We start from the raw sequence: 17,139 nt of genomic DNA, 5'->3' as shown, positions 1-17,139 counted from the left end.
TCTAAATACTGTACAAGCAGCACAATGACTGTCCCACCAGGGAAAACAACATTCCATACTAATGATCCACCAGGCTAAATTACGCATACTGTACTACTCCCCGTACATCTCTGGGCTCGTCTGATCACTGTTTAATTCACTTAAAACCAACATACGGGCTCAAACTTAAATGTGCAAAGCCTGTGGTAAAACAGTGAAGTGGACCAATGAAATATACAAATTTTAAATTGCTTGGAATCCACAGACTGGAATATGTCTGAAACTTCAGCTGGCAGCCTAGATCAGTGCTTCCCAAAAAGCGTGCTGGGGCACATTAGTGTAACGTGAGCACTCTTTAGGTGTGCCGTGTGAAATTATCCAATTTTACGTAATTGCTCAAAAAAATATATTCCAAGAAATAATGTATCTTTATGCCAGTTAGGCACAGTGACAGTCAGAACAAAGAAATGCTCTTCTATTAGATGGCTGGAAGTACATACAGTAATTAATTATCCATTTTTTGTGACATTTCCTTTTTTTGGTGTGCAGTGTGATTTTTCAATTATAAAATATGTGCCTTGGCTCCATAAAGGTTGGAAATCACTGGCCTAGATGAGTATAAGGACTGTGTGGCATCCTATATCAGTTTCTGTAAAGATATGTGTGTACCAACAAATACATTTTGCACACTCATTAACAACAAGCCATGGTTCACTGCAAAACTTCAGCAACTCTGCAAGGCTATCAAAGTGGGGTCACAGACTTGTACAGTCGTGCTGGTTTCTAAAGCAGCTGAAAAAAATTCACATTGGAAAAATAAATTGTCACGAACAGGGCTCGAGGGTGGACCCAAATGCACGACTCCAGAGACAAGCAGACAGTGCACAGGAAACCTTTTTTCGGTCCAAGGTCTGGGATCTGGCAGACAGTCCAAACAATCAGTAGTAATAGTACGGCAGGCGTACGTGGGTGGTCAGTGGACAGGCGTGGGTCGGTGCACGGAGAGCAGAAGTCAGGCAAACAGGAGTGCGGGAACGAGGCATCAAGGACGACGATCTAGTGAAGGACAAGTCGTCCCCCACGTCCTATATATACTGGGTGTCGTCAACTGAAACACGGTGCAGGTGTGCTCTGACTGATTGGCTGGCCATGCCAGCCTGGGCAGGAAGCCAGGAGCATTACAGTACCCCCCCCCCCCCCCCCCTCAACGGCCGGCTCTGGACGGCCCAGGAGCATCAGGAGTTGGAGACCGGCCTTCGATGCCTGGCCTCCAGGGACCAGAGCACGTGGAGCCAGCACATCAAGTGGGTGGAGTATGCCCACAATTCTCTACCCTCCGCCTCAACAGGTATGGCTCCACTCCATGTCATGCATGGTTATCCTCCGTCCCTGTTTCCTCCACTGGCCACAGACTCCGTGGTCCCGTCGGCCCTGGCCGTGGTGCGACGCTGCAAACGGACATGGGAAGGAGCGCGGAGGACACTGCTGCGCATGAGCAGCGCCTACAAGGCCGCAGCGGACCGCAAGAGGAGGGCCGCGCCAGAGCTCAGTGTGGGACAGCGAGTGTGGCTCTCCACCAAAGATCTCCCGTTGCGGACGGAATCCCGCAAACTTGCTCCCAGGTTCATTAACTCCGGTTCGGATGCGAACCTCATACATCCTCGGATAGTCGAAGCGTTCCGGGCGGCAATCTTTCCCACAACCTTTGAACTCCTCCAAGGAGCCCGGATCTTCACCAAGTTGGACTTGCACAGCGCGTATCATCTGGTGCGGATCCGGGAGGGCGACGAATGGAAGACGGCTTTCAACACTCCCACGGGGCATTACGAGTATCTCGTGATGCCCTTCGGACTGACCAACGCCCCGGCTGTCTTTCAAAACTTCATTAACGACCTGCTTCGGGAGTTTTTGAATAAATCCGTCTTTGTATACCTGGAAGACATTCTCATCTTTTCGGCAGACTTAACCTCTCACATTCGACAGGTCAGAGAAGTGCTCCAGCGTCTGCTGCAGCACCAATTGTACGTCAATATGGACAAGTGTAGTAATTCAAAGGTTGTGGGAAAGGTTGCCGCCCGCAACGCTTCGACTATCTGAGGATGTATGAGGTTCGCATCCGAACCGGAGTCACTACGCATGAATGAGCGTCTGTCCCGACTGTGAGGTGCAACAGCGATCGCTCCGACTTAGCGCCAGTATACCGCACACTCACCGGCGTCGAGATCCCAAGGTCGGGGCGCTTCGGCAGAGTCGGACAGCGGGCGATTACGTGTCCCAAACGACCACAGTAGAAACAGCGCCCTTCTCGTCGCCGACGTAAGCGCTCCTCCGCTGGGCTGCCAAGCCCCTCCACTTGCATGGGTTCTGATGTAGCAGACAACACGGGTGGCCGAGAAGTGACCGGGTTGAGCCTCTCCGTCTCCTCCTCCCTCAGGCCGTCCATCTGCCTCTGCACGGTCAGGCGCTGGTCAACCATGAGGGCCAATGCGATGAAGGAGTCTAGCGAAGGCGGAAGATCCTTGGCAACGAGGTGGCCACAGATTTGTGGGGATAGTCCCTGGTAAAACGCGTCATGGAGGGCCTCCTCATTCCAACGGGTATCGGCAGCCCAGATCCGGAACTCAATGGCGTAGTCGGACACGCGGCGACGTCCCTGATGAATCGTCATGAGCGAGGACGCCGCCTGGCGTTCCGGAGCCGCGTACTGGAAAACCTGGGTGAGTGCGCAGACGAACCGCGTCCATGAGCGGCAGATCTCCGAGTTGCGACTCCACTCGGCAGTGGCCCACGCCTCCGCCCTCCCGTCATGTGGGAAATGACGAAGGCGATCCGGGAGCGGTCCGTGGGAAAAGCGGACGCTTGCTGTTCAAAGTGGAGGTCGCACTGCGCCAGGAAGGGCTTGACGTTGCCGGAGTCGCCCGAGAACCGCTCTGGTCGGGAGAGCGGAGTTATGCTGGCATGGGGAGGCTCAGTAGCAGCCGCGCTAGCTTAAGAAGCTAGCCACGGTTCCAGCTGGGTGCAGAGCTCATGGATCCGTTGATTAGTACCCTGGAGAGCAGCCTCTTGCTCGACCAGGCGTTTTCCTTGCACTTGCAGCGCACGGCGGATGGCTTCGGAGTCGGCTGGGTCCATGTTATGGCTAGATCGTTCTGTCACGAACGGGGCTTGAGGTTGGACCCAAATGCACGACTCCAGAGACAAGCAGACAGTGCAGAGGAAACCTTTTTTCGGTCCAAGGTCTGGGATCAGGCAGACAGTCCAAACAATCAGAAGTAATAGTACGGCAGGCTTACGAGGGTGGTCAGTGGACAAGTCGTCCCCCACGTCCTATCTATACTGGGCATCATCAACTGTAACACAGTGCAGGTGTGCTCTGACTGATTGGCTGGCCACGCCACCCTGGGCAGGAAGCCAGGAGCATGACATAAATAATGCTGAAAATCTGGAAAAAGAGTGTTCAGCTCATGCTTAAATCAATCTGGCATTGATTATGATCACTAACCAAATACAGGCAATCGTCCCTACTAAGCAGAGAACAACAAAAGGACTAGCTGATGAAATAATACACTCTACTGCAGATTTGAAAAAGGACACTTTCACTCCTCCAAGCCTCTCCATCTTAGTGTCTCACCTGCAATCTGCCAGTGGATTTATAGCTTCCTGATGGGCAGGACATAGGCAGGTGAGGCTGGGGACACCACCTCATCCAGACGTACCACCAGCACTGGGGTGCCCCAAGGGTGTCTTCTCTCTCCACCGCTCTTCTTTCTCTTCATAAACAAGTCTACTTCAATGCACACAGCTGACAAACTCTTGGAAGTTTCCAGAAGACACCACAGTTATCCACCACATCAAAAATGCTGATGAGTCTGTGTATTGACAGGAAGTGGAGCTGCTATAACTGTGTCATGAGTGACACAATCTGGAGCTGAACACATTCAAGACTGTAAAAGTGATGGTGGAAATCAGGAGACATCCTTCATCACAACTGTCCCTCACGCTGTCCAACCAATATATATATAGATATACTGCACCGTGTTACAGTTGATGACGCCCTGAGAAAATGGATGGATGGATGGTGGATTACCACATTACCGGTAACTTTTCATTGTTCAGTGACTCTCTATACTGTTTGTTTGTTTCTTGTCTTCAAGTCTCAAATATTTTCTATCAAATGGCTGTCTTTTGTTGTACTAGAGCAGCTACACCTTTGGGAGACAAATTCCTTGTGTGTTTTTGGCATACTTAGCAAATAAATATGATTCTGATTCTGAGACTTTACTGTTGATGAACTTAACTGGCCTGCAATGAGTCCTGACCTGAACCAAATCATACACCTTTTTGATGAATTAGAGTAAAGACTGAGACTCAGGCCTTCTCATCCATGATCACTGTGTGATATCACAAATACGCTTCTGGGAGAGTGGTCCCTAAACACCCTCCTACACTTTGTAGAAAGCCTTTTCAGAAGAATTAAAATTGTCATAGCGATTAAGGTTAGTGAGATCGGCGGCATGGTGGAGCAGCTGTTGAGTGTTGGCCTCACAGTTCTAAGGACCGGGGTTCAAATCCCACCCCCGCCTGTGTGGCATTTGTATGTTCTCCCTGTGCCTGTGTGGGTTTTCTATGGGCACTCTAATTTCCTCCTAAGAGACTCTAAATTGGCCCTAGGTGTGATTGTGACTTTTGTCTGTCTTTATGTTCTCTGCGATTGGCTGGCAACCAGTTAAAGGTGTACCCCGCCTCCTGCTTGATGATAGCTGGGATGCGCTCCAGCATTCCCGCGACCCCTGTGTGAATAAGCGGCTCAGAAAATGGATGAATGGATGGATGTTTGGTGACATAATATTAAACCCAGTTGATTAGGAAGGGGATGTCACTTCATATTATGCAAGTCAAGGCAGGTGGGTGAAGACTTTTGGCAATATAGTGTATGTCAGGAAAATGGTCTTTAATAAAAAAAATTTTTCAGGTACAAAAAGGAGCATATTCCTTTATGTGTTTTCACTCAGTTGCATATAAGAGGGCTGTTAGGTAAAACATCAGGCCTGCAATTACCTTGGATGGAATTTGGAGGGACAGCAATGTGCTGTTGAATTTGCTGTGAGGAAGAAGAGGATGTTGAACAAGATGAGGTGGCATTTGCAGTGCTGGATCTGAGCCAGCACAATGTGCCAGGAGCAGACCGAGGTAGGGAGCTGGTGGAGCAGTGATTCCCTGCTGCTTGGTGTGTGATGCTGGGGTAGGTTCCATAACCAAAATGAAGATGCTGACAATTGAAAAGAGATAGATAGATAGATAGATAGATAGATATAGATAGATAGATAGATAGATAGATAGATAGATAGATAGATAGATAGATAGATAGATAGATAGATAGATAGATAGATAGATAGATAGATAGATAGATAGATAGATAGATAGATAGATAGATAGATAAAACTCATCCCATCATAAATAAATATATAAAACTCATCCAATCATGCCTTTGTAGACCCGCGGCCTCATAAGACCATGTCCCAGTATATCCCTCACATATATATTAAGCTTGACCATTTGCACAGAAATTAATTGTAAATTGAGTCTTTCGTATCTTAACTGGGTCTGTATTGTTCCAAGAATATTTTCTTTTAGGAAATTTGATGTTTAAACATTTGTCAAGACGTTAGCTTTGTAGGACTTGTGATGAAACGCTTGTAAAACTAGACAGACAGCAGCTTTCCTTCATGATTGGAATATTTGCCCTTCATCCAGGGGAGGATATATTTTTTGAGTTGCAATTATTTTTCATTATAATCAACTACATCATGTGGAAACGTGTACCTGTTCTGGATTGTTGGTCTTCAAATTTGATTCATTTTTACCAATGGTAGACCAGGATGCTTCACCGGCTGTTTGGCAAGAAAGACAACAAGAGGTTAAATGAGTTTATGTTCATATAACATAAAAAAAAATCAGCACAAACAGATGTTAAACTGGCAATATAGTCTAAGTACAAGCTGTGAGAAAGTAGGAAAAAGGCATGGAGAATAAGTTCAGATGGGGTATTTTTAAAATTGTGTGATGACAAATCCAATTTCAATGACGTTGGGGCATTCTGTTAAACAAATGCTTTGCAAATCATATTCAACATACTGTATATTTAACTGAATACATGACAAACACAATATATTTATTCTTCAAACTGATAAACTTTATTGTTTTAAGAAAATAATCCTTAACTTTGAATTTTATGGCTGCAACCCGTTCCAAAAAATTTGGGACAAGTCGCAAAAAAGACTGGGACATTTATGGAATGGTCATCAAACATCTTTTTAGAACATCCCACAGGCTATTTGGGAAGAGGTGGGTTTCATCTTCTCAGGTCCATTACATCATCAAAAGGTTCATAGCTCTGGGCCCAAGCGAATCGAAGCTGGTCTGATTAAAAGTGGAACAGTGTTCTGCAATCCGAAGAGTCGACATTTGAAATTGTTTTTAGAAATTGCGGATGTGGGCTATAGAGGAAAAGAACCACCTGGAAGATTATGGACGTTCAAAAGCCACCATCTATGATGGTATGTGACTGTGTTAATGACAGTGGCATGAGTAATTTCCACAACTGTGGAGGTACCATTAAATCTGAAAGCTAACATTTTTTGGACCACAAAGCACACCGAATTATAAACCTCAACCACTCTGTGTAGCTCACCCAGTCAAGAGATTGAATGGAAGCTGAAGAAAAATAAAATAGTATGTTCTCCTTGAGTCACAGTGGGACACACGCCTGCCTTTGGTGCGGGCAGCATGGGATCAATTCCCGCTTAGTGATGGTGTTAATATCCACCCTGCGACTGACTGGCGACCAGTTCACCTGAAGTTAGCTGGGAAAGGCTCCAGCTTTCCCGAAACCCTTGTGAGGATAGATGGCTTGAAAAATCACATGACACGACACTCTGTGTAGCGTTTTTTTTTTTTTTTTACATTAGCCACAGCGGACTATAAGGCATTGATATACATGTACGCTGTGAAAGTAGACAGACTTGTGAATATTTATTTGCATACCTTGTTTCCTGGTGGTAAATTGGCTCAGATGGTGGGGGAAGAGGCCAGTCCAACATGGCAGGCCCAAACGTATTGTGAGGGTCTGCTGGGAACGGCTGGCAGATTCACCTGTCAAAAGGAATTTCTACAACCACCTCTAAAAGAACTTTGCTCATGTTCTGGGGGAGACGGGGGACATTGAGTCCGAGTGGACGATGTTCCGCGCCTCCATTGCTGAGGGAGCTGACCAGCGTTGTGGTCGTAAGGTGGTCAGTGCCTGTCATGGCTGCAACCCTCTAACATGTTGGTGGACATCAACACTGGACGATACCATCAAGCTGAAGGAGTCCCATCAGGAATTTCTGACCTGAGGGACACCCGAGGCAGCTGATGGGTACTGGCTGGCCAAGTGGAATGCAGCTGTGGTGGTCGCTGAGGCACAAACCTGGGGCGTGGAAGGACTTTGTTGAGGCCATGGAGAAGAACTTCAAAGCGGTTTCGAGGAAATTCTAGTCCATCATACAGCGTCTCATGAGTGGCGAGCAGTGCACCATCAAGACTGTGTATAGTGAGGATGGGGCAGTACTGACCTCAACTCGGGACATTGTGAATCGGTGGGGAGAATACTTCGAAGACCACATTTCCACCGACACTACTTTCCATGAAGAAGCAGAGACTGGGTTCTCTGAACCAGATTCTTCTATCTCTGGAGTTGAGGTCACCGAGGTGGTTAAAAAGCTCCACGATGGCATGGCCCCGGGAGTGGACGAGATTTGCCCGGAGTTCCTAAAGTCTCTGGATATTGGGGGGCTATCCTGGTGGACACGCCTTTGCAACATCGCATGGACATCAGGGACAGTGCCTCTGGATTGGCAGACTGGGGTGGTAGTCCCCCTTTTTAAGAAGGGGGACCGGACGGTGTGTTCTGACAACAGGGGGATCACACTCCTCAGCCCCACTGGTAAGGTCTATTCAGGGATGCTGAAGAAGAGGGTCCGTCGAGAAGTTGAATCTCAGATTCAGGAGGAGCAATCTGGATTTGTGGTAATGTGGCAAGTATGGTGGTAATCAGGTTTGGGTGTGGCTTGTGAAATTAAGCGGGTTGATTGAGGTGCCTGCAGTCCAGACCTGTCTCCCATTGTAAATGCCGCATTATGAAGGGTAAAATATGACAACAAAGACCCGAGACTGTTTAACAGCTGAAGCTGTACATCAAGCAAGAATGACATTTTGACTAGCTAATGTGCACAGTGCTTGTCAATGTTTGTGCGCCGGGAGTACACGAATCCCTCTCTACTTTGCAGATCACCTATCGCGGATTCAGTGCATCGCAGATTTCCAGATCCCCCCACGCCGGATCGCTATGTACTAATGCAGCATCCCCGGCACGATGACATGGACCAATGAAACAAATTAAATAAAACAATTTAAAAAAAAAAATAAAACAAAAAAACACCACCATCCATTAGTACTATACTGTAATGTATATTCCGGGGGGAGGCAATGCGGCATCCCCAGCAAGACATCGAGGACCTATGAAGTAAAAAAAACCCACCATTTACCCCCACTTCGCAGTTTTTCAGTTTTCACAGGTGGGTCTGCCACTGGCATTACTGTATCTTTGCATTTTTCACTCTCCTTTAAAGGCATTCAGTCCCCAAAGAAGAAAGCTGTGTTTCAGCAATGCTTCTGCAGCCAAAACAAAATACATTACCACAGAAACGAAGCTCACAAGAGGATCGGAGAAAGGAGAGACACAACAAACATTGGTAAAGAGTGAGGCTTCAGTCAGTCGACTGTGGTGACAAATCAGTCAATCCATTGATATTAATCATTATAAGTTGAACGTTTCCGCCTTTCGCCATATTTCAGGCTTCAAACGCAAAGATAATGAAATTTTCATTTTTTTGTCAAGAATCAACAACTAGTGGGATAGAGTCATGAAGTGGAACAAAATTTATTGTATATTTTAAACTTTTTTTCAAACAAATAAAAACCTGAAAAGTGGGGCGTGCAATATTATTCGGCCCCCTTGCATTAATACTTTGTAGCACCACCTTTTGCTGCAATTACAGTTGCAAGTTGCTTGGGGTATGGATCTATCAGTTTTGGACATCGAGAAACTGAAATTCTTGGACATTCTTCCTTACAAAACAGCTCGAGCTCAGCGAGGTTGGATGGAGAGTGTTTTGAACAGCAGTCTTCAGCTCTGCCCACAGATTCTCGATTGGATTCAGGTCTGGACTTTGACCTGGCCATCCTAACGCCCGAATATGTTTATTTGTGAACCATTCCATTGTAGATTTGGCTTTATGTTTTGGATCATTGTCCTGTTGGATGATAAATCTCTGTCCCAGTTTCAGATCTTTTGCAGACTCCACCAGGTTTTGTTCCAGAATGGTCCTGTATTTTCCACATGTTTGGTGTGTCTCCCAGTTGGCTTGTGGCAAACTTTAAACGAGACTTTTTACAGATATCTTTGAGAAATGGCTTTCTTCTTGCCACTCTTTCATACAGGCCAGATTTGTGCAGTGTACGAGTGATTGTTGTCCTATGGACAGACGCTCCCACCTCAGCTGTAGATCTCTGCAGTTCATCCAGAGTGATCAGGGGCCTTGCTTGGGAAATCTTTTTGTTTCCAAATCTGGCTTTAAACCTCTCCACAACAGTATCTCGGACCTGCCTGATGTGTTCCTTGGTCTTCATGATGCTCTCTGCACTTTAAACAGAACCCTGAGACGATCACAGAGTAGGTGCATTTATACGAAGACTTGATTACACACAGGTGGATTCTATTTATCATCATCAGTCAACATTGGATCATTCAGAGATCCTCACTGAACTTCTGGAGTGAGTTTGCTCCACTGAAAGTAAAGGGACCGAATAATATTGCACGCCCCGCTTTTCAGTTTTTTATTTGTTAAAAAAGTATAAAATATCCAATAAATTTCGTTCCACTTCATGATTGTGTCCCACTTGTCCTTGAATCTTGACAAAAAAATTAGAATTTTATATCATTATGTTTGAAGCCTGAAATGTGGCGGAAGGTTGAAAAGTTCAAGGGGGCCGAATACTTTCACAAGACACTGTAAATATCCATCCATCCATCCATTTTCTTAGTCGCTTATACTCACAAGGGTTGCGGGAGTGCTGGAGCCAATCTCAGCTCACAACAGGCAGCAGGAAGGGTACACCATGAGCTGGTTGCCAGCCAATTGGAGGGCACATGAAGACAGATAACAGTTACACTCACAATCACACCTAGGGGCAATTTAGAGTGTCCCATTAATGCATGTTTTTGGGTTGTGGGAGGAAACTGGAGTGCCCGGAGAAAACCCAAGGAGGTACAGGGAGAACATGCAAACTCCACACAGGGAGGGCCAGGATTGAACCCCGGTCATCAGATCTGTGAGGCCAACGCTTCACAGCTGCACCACCGTGTCGTCTACTACTACGATTATGTTTATTTTTTTATATGCATCCATTTTCTTTGCCGCTTATCCTCACGAGGGTCGCAGGGAGTGCTGGAGCCTATCCCAGCTGTCAACAGATATGAGGCGGGGTACACCCTAAACTGGTTGCCAGCCAATCACATTGACACAAACAGCCACACTCACAATTACACGTAGGGGCAACTTAGCTTGTCCAATTAATATTGCAACCCCTAACCCTAACCCACACAGGCACAGAGAGAATTTGCAAACTCCACACACGTGGGCTCGGATCGAACCCGGGTCCTCAGATCTGTGAGGCCAATGCTTTACCAGCTGAGCCACACTATAGTGTATACATACAGTGAAGAAAATAAGTATTTGAACACCCTGCTATATTGCAAGTTCTTCCATTTAGAAATCATGGAGGGGTCTGAAATTTTCATCGTAGGTGCATGTCCACTGTGAGAGAGATAATCTAAAAAGGCATCCAGAAATCACAATATACGATTTTTTTAAACATTTATTTGTGTGATACAGCTGCAAATAAGTATCTGAACACCTGTCTATCAGCTAGAATTCTGACCCTCAAAGATCTGTTAGTTTAAAGTCCACCTCCACTCCACGTATTATCCTGAATCAGATGCACCTGTGTGAGGTCGTTAGCTGCATAAAGACACCTGTCCACCCCATACAATTAGTAAGACTCAAACTTGTAACATGGCCAAGACCAAACAGCTGTCCTAAGACACCAGAGACAAAATTGTACAACTCCACACGGCTGGAATCATAAAATCAATCATATATATATATATAACATATATATGATGTTAAAAATATATATAATCGTATTTCCAATAAGGAGTTAAATGCTCATCCGTTAATAAGTGCAAATCGTGAGTTTGCTCTGTAATGGAACAATTTAACCCAGATTCTCTCTCTATGGTGGTGGAGTTACATAACTGTCTGGGACAGCTCAGTGCAGCTCTAGTCACAGTACCAGTCACTCAAATATTGATTCATGGTTGGTGAATTCATGTGGTCTTGTCCTTCATGAATAAATTTCCTCAAAACTCTCTTTGTCTGTATAGCATGTGTGTGCTGCCATGGGGTGAGGGGTGACAATAACAACAACAAAAGATTTAATTAAAAATAACGCATACTATTGCATTACATTATACTTGGAAGTGGAGTATTCCATCGTAAAAAAAAACCCCAGCCACTATTTTCAAGCATCCTTTTAAGCAGTTTTCTTATAATTAAGTAAGGCTCTCTGCAGTGCAACCACATCACAGTACTGAGTGACACAGAAAAAAAAAATTCTCTATGGAGTCCTGCGGTCAGAAACGTCAGGTGCACAACATGCTGACCTCAGGAGGAAAGCAATGACAACGGGAAGTAAGCAGTCGGCTCTGACCAGAGTGGAAACTTGGCTATCTGCCTGGGATTCCAGATTAGATCGAATCACTCCACTGTACATGTACAGTGCTAGCCATCACATTATGTCCTGTTCCAGAAGACTACAGGCCGACACTTCTGCCTTTTAATTCCTGGACAAATATAGAATGATAGTAGATATCAAAATAAAGTTAGAGGAACAAATAAACAAACCAATCTTTAAATATACAGGATTGGATATTAAATAAAGATAGCCTGTGGTGGAATGATGAGAAACATTGGCGAAACAGTGACTATGCATGACTAATTTATTGCGATTGTTAGTGTTTATTTTTAGAAACGTCAAATGTTGATAGATAGAAATGCTGATAGAATGCAGGCTACCGGAGAGGATGGATATAAAGAGTCTGCACGTCACACAAAAAATATATTCAGCCGAAAAAAATCTCGTCACATTGCTGTACACTATCGATGGAGAATCTTACAAATTAGTGGATTATCCTCCATCTTGATTTACACCACCACAGTTTCTATTTGAAGCAAGACAGGATCATAAATCGCTCTGGGGCATTTGCATTGGCATTTTAAATTCCAGTCAGGTTCATAAAAAGTCCTCGTCCAAGACTTCCGCTGTCAGGTGATATCCTGTGTATTACTGTTATGTCATCTCATTATCCAAGCCGCTTATCCTCAGAAGGGTTGTGGGAAAGCTGGAGCCTATCCCAGCTAGCTTCGGGCGAAAGGCAGACTACACCCTGAACTGGTTGCCAGTCAGTCGCAGGGCAGATATCGACACCATCACTGAGCAGGAATTGATCCCACGCTGCCCACACCAAAGACAGGCGTGTGACTGGACTAATACTATTATTCTGTTGTAAAATAAATACAACCAGTCCTATGCAAAGAGTTTGAATAGCTTTTAAACTGGAGAAACTTGATGATAAATAAATAAGGGATTTTCAAAATGTGGACATCTTACCACTGGTGGTACATGGGCACTATTGTGGCGGTGGGGGGGTCACTAAATTAAATAAAAAAACGCAAAACAAAACATTTAAAACATGAAATACAGTAAAATAAGCCTGCATTCAGTATGTGCATACAACCTGTTTTACCTTAGCATTAGACATTTTTTACTTTTCAAGCACAATTTAATTGTTTTTAACTTTGCCATAAATAATGAATTTCAATTCATGTTTTTTTTACTTAATACATTTTTCCTACATTCAAGCACAGTATTAATGTTCTCACTGTGCATAGTGTTAGAGTGAGTGACCATAAAAAAGAGTTACAGTAAATTTAACTTCTGTCTAATTTTTTGATGAATACTGGCTTATGCATTATTGTATTTTACTGTAAATGTTGGTCAATACAGTGGTACATACAAAAGCTGAATATATTTTTTGTTATGTATAGTGTAAAAAGGTTAAGAATTACTGTGTGTGTGTGTGTGTGTGTGTGTGTGTGTGTGTGTGTGTGTGTGTGTGTCTGTGTGTGTAGGTCCATGCATATAACTCTTTCTGTGTGTGTTGGTGGTACTAAGCCTTTTAATATCAATCACCTGCTGGCTATCTACATTATAAAGTCATAATGTTATGGCTCATAACATTATGCTTCCTTATCATGTCACATTCAATTCAACATTAATATTTGAGCTTGGCTCTAGATACAGACAGTTTCCAAAAAATGAGAATATTATGGAAAAAGTTACTTCCATGAAAAAGTTAAACTTTTATAGAGAATAGATTCAGAGCGCACAATTTAAACAATTTTAATGTTTTTTGTATATATCTACAAAATTAAAACCCATAGCATCAGGAAAAAAAATTAAAGACTGTGATCCCGCATCCTACCCATAGATAGTGGGGATAGGCTCCAGCATTCCTGCGAAACTTGTGAGGATAAGCAGCTCAGAAAATGGATATATGGATGAATACTGTGAAGAAGAAATCAACCCAGATTTTGCAGGCAATAAATGTTTTAAACTGTCACAAACTAATCATCTACTAACCTCAAAGCACCTACACAGGTTGCACACAATTTAAACAATTTGAATGTTTTTTGTAAATTTCTACAAAATTAAAACCCATAGCATCAGGAAAAAAAATTAAAGACTGTGATCCCGCCTCCTACCCATAGATAGTGGGGATAGGCTCCAGCACTCCTGCGAAACTTGTGAGGATAAGCAGCTCAGAAAATGGATAAATGGATGAATACTGTGAAGAAGAAATCAAACCAGATTTTGCAGGCAATAAATGTTTTAAACTGTCACAAACTAATCATCTACTAACCTCAAAGCACCTACACAGGTTGCCCCAGGTCTCATTAAATTGCGTTAGTTTGGTTCAATTGTTTCAGTTGGGTTCAATATGGGGAAGATTGCAGACTTGACAAATGATCAAAAGACCATCATTGATACCCTCCATAGGATGGGTAAGGCAAAAAAGTTCATAGCTAGGAACCTGGTTTTGTCCAAGGATATCAATAGAAAATCTAGTGGAAAGAAAACATGCATCAGGAGAAGATAAACCACCAAAAGAGCGAACCGGGGGCTTCATCGGATTATCAAACAGAGAAGATTTAAGAATGAAAAAGAAAGAAGGACAAAGAGAGAGAGTGGAATGAGGCGCAAGTCACATTTTCAAAAACCACCACATTCAGACGCATCTAAGTGATGGGCTAGATGGGTTGGGTGGGTTCTTCAGGTCGAGCCAATTCTGCGCCTAAGCTAACATAGGAAGAGTCTCGGCTGGGCCAAGGAGAAGGAGGACTGGAGTGTTGGCCAGTGATCAGAGGTCCTCTTTTCCGATGTCATGAAGCGCGCCAGTCGTTTGTGAATTAAAAACGGGTGAAGAAAAGAACACAAGCTGCTTGAGCTCCGGTGTGAAATATACGCAGACAGTCATGAATTGGGGTCCACTGCAGGTGTTGGTGAACTCCGCTCTCTTAAATCCAAGGCCACCGCAATGGTCTACCAGAATGTTTTGGAGGACCTCATGATTCCTTTTGCTAAGGATCTGTATGGAGATGCAGATTTCATCTTCCAACAGGACCTGCCCCCTGCCCACACCACTAGAATCACCAAAAGCTGGTTTGATGCCCATGCCATCACAGCGCTTAATTGGCAAGTCAACTCGCCAGATCTACTGTAAACCCCATTGAGAATCTATGGGGTATCATCAAGAGGAAAATGAGGAGCATCAACCCCCAAAACAAAGAATTGACAGCACACATCAAGAAAATCTGGGCTTCCATGACTCCCAGGCAATGCCACAAGCTGATTGCCACTATGCGCCGTGGGAATGAGGCAGTGATTAAAGCAAAGGGATTCCCAACTCAGTATTGAATATGAACGGAATGTTTTGAAAGTATCATATTTTAATTGATTGCGGCCCTAATTTCTTCCATTATTCTCTCCAAAAACTGACAAGTAAAGGGGGATTTCGTCACAATTTTCTTTTATTTTAAATTCCTTTAGACTATGGAAATAAACCTTTCCATGATATTGTAATATGTGAAATACGCTTCTACTTAAAATAAAATTCACGTTAAAATACGATTTCTGGAACAGATTTATTCCGTAAGTAGAGGTACCACTGGAATTGGAATGTCATCAACAGGCAGTAATGAAAATGGAGAAGTGATAAGGTCTGAGCTGAAACAGATCGATTTTTTTTTCTTAAAGACTCACTGTTATTACTCTTGGCCTGAGAAGACTGAGGGACCTCACATAAGTTAATTGGCTCTGAAAGGACGATGTCTAAATCTGACACTTTCCATTGGCTGGGAGGCTTCCTGATGTCACTCTTCTTTTCGTCTGTATGACCACACCCGTGACCACAATAACAACCACGTAACACAATTGACAAAACAACCATCATCACAAGTAATGGCAAAAGGGACCAATAGCAACAGTTATGGGCAATGTGATGACATTGAAATGACATCACATTTCAGCAACAGTGACACACAATAAGAATGAGTGATAAAAAGAACAGGAAACATTGAGCAGTAATGTCAAGATTGAAGATGAAAACAGACAAAAGGGACAGGAAGAAGGAAAGAGACAGGAAAATGAGACAGAAAGGCAGACAGTTAGAGAATTGCCAGATATCACTGTAAGAAATCTTGTCCCACGCTGTAAGAAAACCAACAATAATTTAGACCAACCTGACAAGGAGCGGATGTGACTGATTTGTGAGGGTTTGGGAGATGCGTCAAGTGACTTGTTGTACCCTTCCTCCTGTCCACCTTCAAGTGGAGCTTGGATGTAGGGGCAGACGGCAGCCACTCGGCCTGAAACGCTGCCATTTGGATGAATAGCGCTCTGAGGAGAAGCTGGGCCTCCTCCATTCATGCGGCTCAACTACAAGATGGAATGTAGAAAATGAAGCAGCTGATTAAACAGTTTCCACAAAATAAAAAATATCAATCATAAAAGGGTACTTCTGCTATCTTCTTGTGCAGTCGCTCCCGAAGTTCTCCAATACGTTGATCCATCACTGTCACCTGAGCATTTCTCTTGTTTAACAGCTCCTTGTTGTGTGCTAACTTGCTACTCTGTTCCAGGTTGTGACGGTTGCGAGCCTGACTCAACAGTATTAGAAATTATCTACAGTGTTTTCAGGAACTTTACACTTTGAAAGGGACAATGTTTTATTACCTGCAGCTCTTGGTAGAGTTTCCTAAGCTCTAAGGCAGCAGGGCCAGAGAGTGGTTTCATTCCAGTGGCTGCACCTTGGGGTATGTTGGGTGACCCCCGTTGGGATGCAACAGAGTGCAGCCGAAGGCGTCCTTTCCTTAGATCATCCAGCTGTTGGGTCAGCTGATCGAGTAAAAATAATGAAATAATTTCTAGGGTGGCATCAACTGTAATCATCAATTCTCTGAGATACCTGGTCGACTCGGGTCACAGCAGACTGCAGCTCAGCTTGCTTCTCCTGAAACAGGCTGCTAACATGGTCAATCTCTGCAGCTGGACACATAAAACATGATCATTGAATGGTTGGTTATTCTATTTATGATAATGGGATCTGAATTACAAAAAAACAAGTCATCCAACAGTATTGCATCAATATATATAAAGTATTGTATGTTCAGGCGTACAGAGGTTCCCATTGATCAGTTTACTGTAGTCCACCTGTCCTCTCATGGCTCGAATCTTCTTCAGCTTTGCCTCCTGAGTCTCCACTCGCTCCTTTAGCCGCTGCAACTTCTCCGATTCAGACTGAATAAGAACGAACCAAAAAGAGTAAGAGTGTATTAATCATTTGGGTGATTATGCGACACAATTTTTGGTCAGCAAACC

At 44.1% G+C, this 17,139-nt stretch overlaps 1 protein-coding gene across 10 annotated transcripts in view; it reads right to left on the bottom strand.

Annotated features, from left to right (window-relative positions):
* The window catches only part of LOC133513456 (apoptosis-stimulating of p53 protein 1-like), a 116,050-nt gene that overhangs the window by 32,213 nt on the left and 66,698 nt on the right, over positions 1–17,139 (bottom strand). For 9 of the 10 annotated variants that reach the window (XR_009798499.1, XM_061844275.1, XM_061844277.1 and 6 more), the window contains 7 exons: positions 16,938–17,058; positions 16,727–16,806; positions 16,495–16,656; positions 16,278–16,418; positions 16,002–16,197; positions 5,803–5,870; positions 5,038–5,248 (listed from right to left, as the gene is read on the bottom strand). Coding sequence is in view for 9 of the 10 variants with exons in the window: in XM_061844275.1 (XP_061700259.1) it covers positions 5,038–5,248; positions 5,803–5,870; positions 16,002–16,197; positions 16,278–16,418; positions 16,495–16,656; positions 16,727–16,806; positions 16,938–17,058 (979 nt within the window). In the remaining variant the exon portion in view is untranslated. The remainder of the gene's footprint in view (positions 1–5,037; positions 5,249–5,802; positions 5,871–16,001; positions 16,198–16,277; positions 16,419–16,494; positions 16,657–16,726; positions 16,807–16,937; positions 17,059–17,139) is intronic. The other variant, XM_061844280.1, reaches the window with a different exon arrangement.

This window comes from Syngnathoides biaculeatus, chromosome 15 (genome assembly GCF_019802595.1).
Source record: "Syngnathoides biaculeatus isolate LvHL_M chromosome 15, ASM1980259v1, whole genome shotgun sequence".
Lineage (NCBI taxonomy): Eukaryota > Metazoa > Chordata > Actinopteri > Syngnathiformes > Syngnathidae > Syngnathoides > Syngnathoides biaculeatus.
The sequence above is the reverse complement of the archived record's forward strand: the minus strand, read 5'-3'. Positions and strand labels throughout refer to the sequence as shown.